Here is a 12,090-nt window from a genome sequence, read left to right on the forward strand (position 1 = left end):
TCAGGCTTTTTTTTTTTTTTTTTTTGGTGTCAGGTATTTAATACTTTTTTAAAAAGTTACAAATGTTAACTCAAATACAGGCTGACGATACTACATATAACTAACAAGGCACTAGTATAGTAGTCATGGTTGATTAATGAAATGGGGAGTTCCTACCTTTTCCTTTTATGCTTTTGTTTTCTTTCCTGGAGAAACAAATGGTAAATTTGAATAAAACATACATCATTTGCATAGGAAGTTATGTAATGATACCATATAGAGTATAATGATTTCCTAAAACCTTGTATTTAAAGTAACCTGAATTACAATGAGAGATAAACAGAATATTTACCCATCCCTTATGAGCTGCTGCTGATATGTAAATTTATTCTTCTACTTTGCACAAATATACTTTTGAGCTACTGCTTAAACACTTTGAGGTCCTTAGTCAAACAGTTTTAATGATGCCTCCAATATTATGAAAGTGTGACATTTGATGAATGTCTCATATAGTTTTGATATCTGGGCACATGTCAACAAAAAAAATTGAACATTGGTTTGTCATGCAACACCTAGATAATTTATAATTTTACTGTTTATATCCATCTTGACATTTTTTATCTGCCAAAGGCAGGTTTCATTTGGAATCTTAATCTGAGATTTATTTGGTGGATCTGGAAATCATAGCTAGGGTTCCCACAGGAAATGGTCCATCTACCAACAGATTAAATGGCAGTCCTGCAGTTGTTAGGGGAGCTCTGCATTTAACACACATGCATACTCATTCAGTCAGCACTGTGGAGAAAAATTAAAGTAGTAACCCAGGTTTAGGAACAATGTAGCTAAAAAGTCCCATATTTGCTGAATGACAAAGGGTTATATAGCAGCATTTCATTTTATTATTCGTGCTTGAATTTCTTGTTTGCTCTGTTGAGTCTGCTGACGAATACTAATAAATGCCTGCAACAATCCAGACGAGAGATGCCTGGCAACAAAGCTATGCGGTGGACCTCCCTGATCTTCTCCAGTTCACAACCTGACCTTTTGAAAAATTGGCTGGGCTAAGCTGCAGAATTTGGGTGTAATGGTTATTGTTAACTCCAGCTTTAGGATTTATTAATTTGTGTGATCAAGACTTACCTATACTTCAAAGTTTCAAAAGACCAAACACAATCATCCATCCATTAGAACTAACATTGGGTTTCAGTGATTTCCACTTAGTGTCTGACTGGTGATTCTTCTGTTTTGTTTTTCAAATCTAAAAATGCTCCTAAATAAAATAAAAGGCACATATAAAGAAAGTCTGGTTTTTTCTCTTTATATTTCTTACTGGAAAAGTTAGCGTCCATACGTGATTGATGAAATTGCTGAATTCACGGACAGTCGGTATGTGTTCATATTTAACAAACAAAAAATAATTATGAAACCTGTTTTACTTGCGATTGTGGAAATATAAGACTTACCTAGTTCATTCATATTTTAATTACTTTATATAAATTATTCTTATACCACAAATTGAGAAAGGCTGAAGAGGTTAGAAATGCATAGTAGGTAGCCAAAATAATTCATATCACTGAAGGAAAAAAGGAATAAAGATCGCTCTTATGTTAATAAAATTTTAGGATACTTTTCACAATTATTTCAACCTAGATAATATTTGTAATGGTTTAAATAGGATGATACAAGTTTTACAGAGCTTTAATTTATGTGATATGTTCATAAGTTAATTAGGTAGCCTAAGCTTTAGGAGATTACACTACTGTACTGTGTTCATGGTCTTCATACAGTGAAGGATGTTAAAATTTAGAATCTGAAACATTAGGATAGAAGTTAGTTCTTACACAGAAATCTCATCTCTTCCCCAGGAGAATGAATATTGATGTGCTCATGACTATGCAGACTTGATGAAACAAACACTTTTAAAAATTTGGTGTAGTACCACCACTTTAAATACCTTTTTTGTAATAAAATAAATAACAAAATTCCAGTAAAATAATTTTCATGGCTAGCCACTGGGTAATTTGAAATATGGTACACTAAGTCATTAGATTGTCTTAATCAAAGATGAAATAACCTCACCACTTCTTTTTGGTATGTTTATCTAGATACACAGCCATGTATAGGAATGTAAAAGATGTAGTTTCATTTGAATGTTGAACCTTCACGTGCAAATGAATAAATTATGTGATATTGACAGGTTTCATGATTTTCCAACTTTATAAACCTTTGTAAAATCTTATTTCAATATCTTACAGCTACATCCTGACTCTGCCCTCAATGTTTTTGACTTCTCATTATATATAAAACACCTTATTAGAACTGCATAAGGCTTTATATCTGTGCTTTCCAACATGGTAGCCACTGGCTGTGTGTGGCTTTGAGCACTTGAAATGTGGGCAGTGTGTATGCATAGCAATGAAAATGAAAGTTATAGTTCTTTCTTTTTTCTTCTTACTGCTGTTAAAGCCAAAATATATTGAAACCTCCCTGAGAGAGTATCCAGTATCCAAGTGAAAAGTTTGTATTTTTTTAGCTAGAGATCCAAAAGTTACTTAATTTCTTGTGACTGCTAAATTAGAATATCTGAAGGATAAGTGCCTGTGATCTGCTAGCTGTGGTCTTGATTATATTTAATATTGTGCCAATATAGTGAGTGCGCAAATTGTGTTGCAGAAACAGGCAATTTTCTTACTATGAGACTGAATTTAAAGAAATATACTATTAAATTTTCTTTCTGTGGGATCTTTCGCTAGTGTCAGGATTTCTAAATTTTGAAGTCATATTACTTGTGTAACTTGTTCGTTTTATAATCCTCTACATGCTTTATTAAACCATTATGTGTTAACTGTAAGCTTTAACCTCATTAAGTATTTCCTTTTTATTGTATGTTTCTCATTGAATGAGGCATTGTATTTGTTTTTATGTCCATGTCTTTGTATATTGTAATAAATTTTTATTATATTTGATTTATTTTTTTTATATTTTAATTTAAAAATATTTTTGCTTTAAAAAAATCTTTTGTTTTTAGCAAAGCAGAGTTTTGCAGATAATAATAGCTAACATTTAGTGAGTATGTATTCTGTGCTGACACTTTTCCAAGAGGTTATATAACTTAAATAATTTAATCCTCATAACAACCTTTTGAGATAGGTACTGTTATTATGTACTTTTATTGGTAGGGAAATTGATGAGAGAGGTTAAGTAATTTGCTAAAGGTCATACAGCCATGTGGTGGAGCCAGAATTCAAACCCTGCAGTTTGGCCCATGCACTGTGGTTTTGCTAGGAAATCTAAATTCACCAGTGTTCTGCTTGGAAGTTCTAAACTTTTATCTTGTATGCACTTATAGTGGGTGAGACCACTATGAAATGGCATAAGTTTCTGATGTCTTTTTCTTTTATATTTGGCAGGGGTTGTGGGGGTAGGCCAATGTATGCTTCTATGTGGAAAATTAACCCTCCCCTGCATAAAAAACAATTATTTAGTAAAGGAGATAAATAGTATTTGTACACACACGTAGATAACCTACGTTTTAACTTACTTAAGAAATTGGTAGAAGTTATTTGGGGCCACTAACTGCTACTGTTGCTCTGATTATGTTGAAACTAATATTCACTTAGAAAAATCCTTACCATTGAAAAAAGACATCTTGGTTTAAAATATGGGACTACTATTGTAATTACATCAAAGTTGCAGTCTTATTTAGTAGCAAAAAAGTGTCCTATCATTTTGATGTTCTTACATAGTGTGTTAATAGATAATATAAAAAATAAAGAAGCTATAAACATGAAGTTTTTGGGTTTTTTATATTTATAAAATTAGATGCTATAGCATAAATAATAACCTTTCTCTTCCAAAAAAAAAAAAAAAGTTTAAAGAAGTGATGACCATTGTGTTAGCAAGCATCAGAAAGAACATTAATAAATTGCCTCCTTTATGGTTCATTTTAGATACAAATGCCCCTAAGTATCACCTGCATCTGAAGGTGCAGAGGATCCATTTATTTGAAAGTACTTGCCTATGGTATTTCTATTGCCCTTTCTCTTTTCTGCCCCTGAGCTCTCAGGTAGCTGTGATGTTGCTATTGTGAGTAACCCCAGTAGGATCCCTAGAGACAATTCTAGCTCAGCCACTCCGAAGAAACAGCTCTGTAAACAGTATTGACCCCCCCAGGGGACCATCAAATCCGTTTACACAGATACCAGTTGTCACAAACTATTTACAAAGCCAGACAGAACAGAATTTCCCAGCCTTTAAGAATCCCTATTTGATTCTAGCCACCTCCTCACTTCTGTGTAGTAGTTGTGAAATAACAGTTATTTTTGGCCATGAGTCATGATTTCTTGGGTAGCATCAATTTAACTGAGTATATTCTATATTAACTAATGTATAATTGTCTGGACAATTGAACCCTAAGGGGATCCTAAGGCTTTCTTTCCTAGGGTAGGAAATGGTATAATACAATAACTTTTCTAGACTAAGGAATTGAGAATTTAATAGCAATGCTAGCATTAAGATAGCTGACCATACTGGTACTTCCAGAAATAGAGACTTTGTTAGATCATGAAAATGATCCATTGGAAGCAGCATGAAAGTTACTAGAGAGACAGAGGGTCTTCAAAGCATATATTGCAGGTAGCCTAGGTACATGTATTAAGTATTAAAATCCCCCCCAAAATCTTTTCAAAATCCACCCATTTTGCCCAGATGAGTAAACTGTCTCTAGCAATAGCAATTTGAGAAATAACTAGTAGTTTTCCTCTGTAAAATTACTTGGAAATGGTCACAGGATAAGCTAATATGGTAATGATAGCATAAGATAGTAATAACAAAAACTGGGAAATATATTTGGTTTGAAGTGGTCAAATTCTTATGTCCAATAATACAGTCCTCACAGAAGAGCAAATAAATAACTAAAGGAATTGATAGTAGTTATAAAAATTCCCTGTTGTTTAACTCTTAGGAAAGAAACTTGGACTTCAGAGTCTTATGAATTATGAAGAAGACATTGATAATTTATTGTCTAAGTCCATATGGAGAAATATATTTAAATAGTAATAATTTTGTTAGTCATAATGATGGAATAGTTACTAATGACATTGATTAAACACTGAAGCAGATTACTAAAAAAAGTTATAGAGTTTCCATTTTAAACCATATGAGAGGAATTAATAGAATAGTTTTAGTTTTAAACTTTCATCTGTCTAGAGATATTTAGAAGTGAATAGGGTTTTTTCTTTTAAATATATATCTTATCTTTCCAATTGACTGGTGTGCAAAACAGACCTGTAACTTCCCTTTTTGTTGCATTGTATTGACATATATTTATACTTCTGTATGCAGTGCTTTTTCAAGTGATGGGGCAATCCAGACAGCTTAGCTGGAGCTTTTAGTGGCTTCACCCCATTATCACTTCATAATGGTCTTTCTTGGGGTAGCTCGGTGGCTCAGTTGGTTAAGCATCTGACTTTAGCTCAGGTCATGATCTCATGGTTTGTGAGTTTGAGCCCCACATCGGGCTGTCTGTTGTCATTGCAGAGTCTGCTTCGGATCTACTTTCTCCCTGTCTCTCTGCCCTTCCCCCACTCGTGCTCTCTCTCTCTCAAAAAAATAAATAAATAAAAATATTTTTAAAAAGTAATGGTCTTTCTTTTGGGCTTGAGAGTGTAGGGAGAATAATTGAAGACTGAGTTAGAGTCACTAAGTGCTATCATCTCTTGGTTGGAGATGGTACTAACTCAGAAATTGAACTTAAGTTGGGCCTTGAAAAAGGTAAATCAAACTTGACAAAATGCAATATGATAGAGCAGTATCTTAAATTTGACTTGAAAAGTCAAAGTACATAATGCCTGCAACTTACTCTCAAATGTTATGGAAAAAATTACATAGGTAGGTAGATACAGAGAGAATGAAGAGAACAATAAAGCAAATGTGGTAAAATGTTAACATTTGGAGAATCTGGGTGCCTTGACTCAGTACATAGGAACTCTGTACTATTTTTTGTAGCTTTTTTATTAGATTGAAATTATTTCAAAGTAAAAAGATAAAAAGAAATGACTTATCTACAATCAATTCCTCTCAGCTCTCTCATTTGTCTCTGTTTTCTTCAGCATGTTGATGCGGTCAGTGAAGTCTTGGCTCTCATTTCTCCTTTCCATTGCTTGCCATTTTTCTGAATGATTTCATTGTTTTAACAGATAACACTTTCAGTACCTTGATTCCTTGATTTCTTCCTCTACATGTACCTTCAGTCTCTTTCATTTACCCATTCCCAGATGAACCACATCTTGGACTTTGTCTTACATATCACTCATTTTAGAAATTTTTACTCCCTGACTATAACATCTTGTCATTTCAAGAAAGATATACAAGAAATGTCTGTGTTTTTCCTAAAGCCATTCCTTCTCCTCTGTACCCATGCTTGTTCTTCCTGTTACTTTATTCTTAGAGTCTGTCAACTTTTTCATTACATCATCTAACTCAAACCGTTTGGTAGTTGATTGCTTTGCACATTCCTACTTGTCTTTTGTTGGAACAGATGCCTTTGTGAAATCTTCCCAGAGTCTTCTACTTGAGCATCAGTATGTCTAGTATGTTTTATGTTTGGTCTCTATGACCCGAGTATAGCCATATCTATGTTGTATTCAAATCATCAGATCAGTTTGCCTCCTCACTATACTAGAGTCCTTCAGGGGAGAGTCTGTTTCCCACTCCTTTGTTTTCCTAGTACTTTCATATAACATATCATATTGGAGGTTTCCATTAATTAGTTAATAAATAGATTAATTAGAAGGGTCAAACTTCCTATACAGAAGTTGAATTCTGATTTAGGATAATGTAATATGGCAGAATAGAAAAGCATTGAGAGAAGATTTAAACAACATTTGCTATAATGGAAAAAAAATAGGCAGACCAAAGGAAAATTTTATAAGTCAGCCTTGTTTACTCCAAAGTAAAATTAAATTTTCACTGGCAGAATATGTATGGATAGTTTGATTTACAGAGCAGACTCCAAATCCTGGTAAAAAGTTACAGTTAGGAGTTTAAAAGCTTCTAGTACAGAGCAAGATTAGAAACATCTTTAATTAATCAGAGCCAAATCACACAGTACAGGGTTCTTCAAAAATATTAAACATTTAGAATTAAATTCCAGAAGTATATTAGAACTTGCTGAGTTTATTTTAATTATACTATAAGAGATTATAATTACTATAATCCAGGAGGGATCTGCATAGAGTCCTTTTATTGGGAAGCTCTGAGTTTGGAGAAGATAGTACATTCCCTGGTGAAAAGGTGCTGATTTGCCAAGAATTCAGCAGAACACAAAACTTGACATTAAGTAACCTGAAGTAAGAAAAAGAGCTATAAATATAGTAAGCAGATAGAAAGTATACATACCAGGGATGAGGTAAAGTAAACACTAGGAGGTTAGAAATTAGAAACTGGGAGAAGAAAGATGCTAAATTAAACCCAGAAATACAGAAGTAAAAATATGGGCTGAGTTGTACATAGTGGTAAGGTAATGGTAATGTAGATGATGGAAAACCATAATTCTCTTTCATTTTAGTAAAAGTTGATCCTTGAACAATCTGGGTGTTAGGAGATCCAACCCCCTGCATTCAAATTCCTGTATAACTTTGACTCCCCCAAAACGTAACTACTTAATAGCCTACTGTTGACCAGAAGCTTTACCAGTACTATAGTCAATTAACACGTGTATTGTATGTTGTATGTATTAATACTGTATTCTTAACCATAAAATAAGCTAGAGAAAAGAAAATGTTATTAAGCAAATCATAAGAGAAAATACATTTACATTACTCTATTGTAGTTATAAAAGAAAAAAATTCACAGATAAGTGGACCTGCACAGTTCAAACCCATGTGTTCAAGTGTTAGCTGTACTTTTAAAATTACGTGTTAGTGTTAGAAAGCATGGTTTATAGATACAGTTGTATTTTTTTTAATTTTTTTTTTTTAACATTTATTTATTTTTGAGACAGAGAGAGACAGAGCATGAACGGGGGAGGGTCAGAGAGAGAGGGAGACACAGAATCTGAAACAGGCTCCAGGCTCTGAGCAGTCAGCACAGAGCCTGACGTGGGGCTCGAACTCACATACTGTGAAATCGTGACCTGAGCCGAAGTCGGATGCTTAAACGACTGAGCCACCCAGGCGCCCCGCAGTTGTATTTTTTAATGTCCATTTATAAAATTCCTTAATTCAGATTTTGAGGGTTCCATTCTACTAACACCAGCTTCTCCTAGAAAAGTAGCCTGATGGGGGCGCCTGGGTGGCGCAGTCGGTTAAGCGTCCGACTTCAGCCAGGTCACGATCTCGCGGTCCGTGAGTTCGAGCCCCGCGTCAGGCTCTGGGCTGATGGCTCGGAGCCTGGAGCCTGTTTCTGATTCTGTGTCTCCCTCTCTCTCTGCCCCTCCCCTGTTCATGCTCTGTCTCTCTCTGTCCCAAAAATAAATAAAAAACGTTGAAAAAAAAAATTAAAAAAAAAAAAAAGAAAAGTAGCCTGATGAACATCTGAAGCAAACCATGTAAGTGTTTTGAAATGTCAAAAACCAACAGGATAATTTTCAGATACCTAGAATTGTTAAAGTTTAAATAAAAACAGTATAATGTTTTACTTTTTAATGTTTCATAGATATCTTACAGCATATAATTATGATGACATAGTCTCCCTATTTGTTTCGTCAAGGTGAAATTGAGAGTAATTTACTAAAAACAAGTGATTTCTGATTTAGCTTCAGCTACCAACAAGATAATGCCCAGGACTTAGGGTTTATGACTGGCTAAACCTAGTTTCAGCATATCCACATGCAAAGAATTTCTCCTTAAGAAATGAATACTTTGTGAGAAGTAGCTTATTTATAAGTACCCCTATTTTGTTATTTATTCTAAAACTACTCTCCTCTGCTTTTCTGCTTAAAAGGATTTTAAGTTTGGCAGGTTGGAAAAGGCATCATCAACAAGCAGGTGAGATTCACTTGCTTTTTAAAGTTCAAGAGTTATTGATACTGGAAATAATAAAGTATTTGTTACAATCAGTATTTGTGCCTGTTGGTCTGATTTGCCAGTAAAAGAGTTTGTTTTATGTAGTTGCATGTGTGTCATTTTCTTCCAAAAATTTCACCATAGTATCAGATATACTATTCCTTTGAAATAGCTGTTATATACTAGTTACAGCTTAAGATAATTTTTATGAGATAGCCAGGCATTACAAAACAGATTTTCTTTTTTTTTTAAATTTTAACGTTTATTTATTTTTGAGACAGAGAGAGACAGAGCATGAACAGGGGAGGGGCAGAGAGAGAGGGAGACACAGAATCTGAAACAGTCTCCAGGCTCTGAGCGGTCAGCACAGAGCCCGACGCAGGGCTTGAACTCAGGACCGTGAGATCATGACCTGAGCCGAAGTCGGATGCTTAACCAACCGAGCCACCCAGGCGCCCCAGATTTTCTAATGTATAATATATATCTGATAAGATGGAAGTTAAAAATAATTTTTCTTACATTGTATTAATTTTAATATTATGATAATGATTACAAAAATAATAGCTAATGTTTACCAATGTGCTGAACACTAGGCCAAGTACTTTGCATCAGTCAGTCCTTAAAGTAACTCAAGTAAAAGTGCTCTTATGTTCTCATTTTACAAACAAGAAACTTAGGCTTTGATGGGTTATGTAACCTGACGAAAGTTATGCACTAGGCAAAGCTGGAATTCTAGCCCAGGCAGTTGGATACCAGAGTTGCATGCACAGTATCACTTCCCTATAGTCATTTGCGTATCGCATCCTATTTTTTGAAATCTAGAAAAGAAATCTAGAAAACAGTGCCCCTAAATCTGTGTTTCTCAGTTTTGGTTGGATGCTGAAGTCATTTGGACACTCTGACAGATTTTGATTTAATTAATACAAGATGTGGTCTGGGCTAAGGATTTCTAGAAACTCCTCAGGTTATTTCAACCTGAAGTGAAGGTTGTAAACCACTGCCCTAAATGCCCCCACCAGATGTGGAAAAACCGCTGTACGTTCCTGATTACAATAGGAGTAAGACTAGTAAGTACATGTTTAAAGCTATGAGAGCACCTATTTCTACAAAAATATTCATTTCAACGATTTAATATGTAGCTATGGTATTTCACGTATCATTTGTTTTTGTTTTCTTTTAAATACAGAGATAGCCCATAGTTACCTTGAACAAGAGACTACAGGGAGAAATAAAAGTACAGAGCCAGATGAGCAACCAACTGTGAATTCTAAGGAAAGCATGCATCAGAAATCCAGTGAATTGGTTAATGAAGCCACCTATGAGGACACAGAACTGCCAGGGCAGAGATCAAGGAATTTTCCTTATCCAGGTGATGAGACAGCTGACTGCACTATTGAAAAATCCAAGTGAGTGCTGGCAGCCTTAGATTTAGAAAGTAAGATTGAGAGAACTCTTTCTTCCTCCCTCCCTCCCTGCCCCATTCGTCTCTCCCTTTTTTCTTTTTGGCTTCAGCTACTTTGGACATATCATTAATTTATTAGAATTTGGGCTACCAGAGTTTTCTACTGTTTTCATTATGTTGATAGAATGGATGTAGATTGTTGAGTGAAAAAGCATAAGGTGAGTTTAAATGAAGGCCATGAGATTTTATTCCTTCTTGTTGAATATTATTTTCTGTGACCTTTCATTTTGGATCTGGAAATAACTGTTAAGTTGACATAAATGGGAAATTATTCATCAGAGCCAAAAAATGGCAACTGTAGGACAAAATAAGCCCAAAGATGTGTTTTGGCTTTGATTAGCGTGATTTTTTGTTTAAAGGAATTCGATTACTTTTAGAAGGGCCTTGTACTTTCCCATTTGCCTTCTTTATTATTTTCCATTCTACAGCTTTTACCATTCACCTTACCTACTTATCCCATGACGGGCTTTGAATTTGTGACCCCTGTGACTTTTACCTCTATGGGATTAAAGTACTTCCATAATTAGTCATATATTTTGAAAATACTGCAGAATTACTGCATAGGGGCATAGGGTTAGGGATGAATGAAGAGGTGGTAAACATTTTATAACCATGTGGGAAAAATAAATAGTAGAGACTGGTCTAAAGCCAGAGTATGAAATATCTTAATATAATTGCAACAGAAGGTATACATGGAGGTAGAACTGCACTGACTGTCCCAGACCTCCCTGCTTAATTGCTTCTTAGAGACTCTAAAGTTTACCTATGCTTACAAGTTTAATATAATGCCTTCAAAAAATAGTCCATCTCTTTCCCTTCCTTTTTACTACCTGCTGGCAAGTCGATACTGTCCTCAAATAGCATACAAAATGTCAAAAAAATTATTTACCATTAAATGTTACAGGAATAGGTTTTCAGTTTTGTTTTGAGTTTAATAACAAAGATATGATATTCTGTCAGCCACACTGAAAAAAGTATGATTCTTTCCATTTTCAGAAAAGTGAGATATGTATCTAGAGTCCTGACCAAAAGTATAAATTGAATTATTCACATCCCCTAAAATTTGAATTCTTTACATATACTTAACAATGAATTTCTATAGAAATGACTAAATGCTTTCCACAGATTTAGTTCCCTCAGTTGATAGATTAACGACTCTGTGACGTTGATATATTCATTCTTTTCCATCCATGTATTTTCTTAACAGTATATAACAAGAGAAATTTAAAACTAAGTAACTTTATATATTATTGTTAACATTAAATTGGTTTCCCTCATTTGAAGTGTAAAATTATAGATTCCGCATGGTAGAAATCATATATGTATATAGTTCAATAGTTTTTTTTCCTTACAGCATTATGGAACTTAGAGATCATGATTTGCATTGTGAATGTACGATCCCTTGTCAAGTTACTTCAGACTTAGATAAAGAGAAGACAATAGCATTTCTTCTAAAAGAATTGGACATTCTCAGAGCAAGCAATAAAAAGGTACAATATAGAAAGTCTGATAATTGTGCAGTGTGCTTTTAGCTGTTGACCTTATAAGTTTGCTTTGTTGCCCATCATAATTCAGTTTCATCATGTACTTTTAGCCTTTCATGGTAGCTTTATGTTGTTGCCATACCATACCATACCATCAGAG

The 12,090-nt window shown here is 34.4% G+C and overlaps 1 protein-coding gene across 4 annotated transcripts in view; it reads left to right on the plus strand.

Annotated features, from left to right (window-relative positions):
* Positions 1-12,090, plus strand: part of MIPOL1 (mirror-image polydactyly 1) — a 316,534-nt gene that overhangs the window by 59,389 nt on the left and 245,055 nt on the right. For 3 of the 4 annotated variants that reach the window (XM_058738871.1, XM_058738870.1, XM_058738872.1), the window contains exons 4-5: positions 10,171-10,390; positions 11,801-11,936. In XM_058738871.1, coding sequence (XP_058594854.1) covers positions 10,171-10,390; positions 11,801-11,936 — 356 coding nt within the window. Of the gene's footprint in view, positions 1-10,170; positions 10,391-11,800; positions 11,937-12,090 lie in introns of those variants that run through there. The other variant, XM_058738873.1, reaches the window with a different exon arrangement.

This window comes from Neofelis nebulosa, chromosome 7, assembly GCF_028018385.1.
Source record: "Neofelis nebulosa isolate mNeoNeb1 chromosome 7, mNeoNeb1.pri, whole genome shotgun sequence".
NCBI classification, from domain to species: Eukaryota; Metazoa; Chordata; class Mammalia; order Carnivora; family Felidae; genus Neofelis; species Neofelis nebulosa.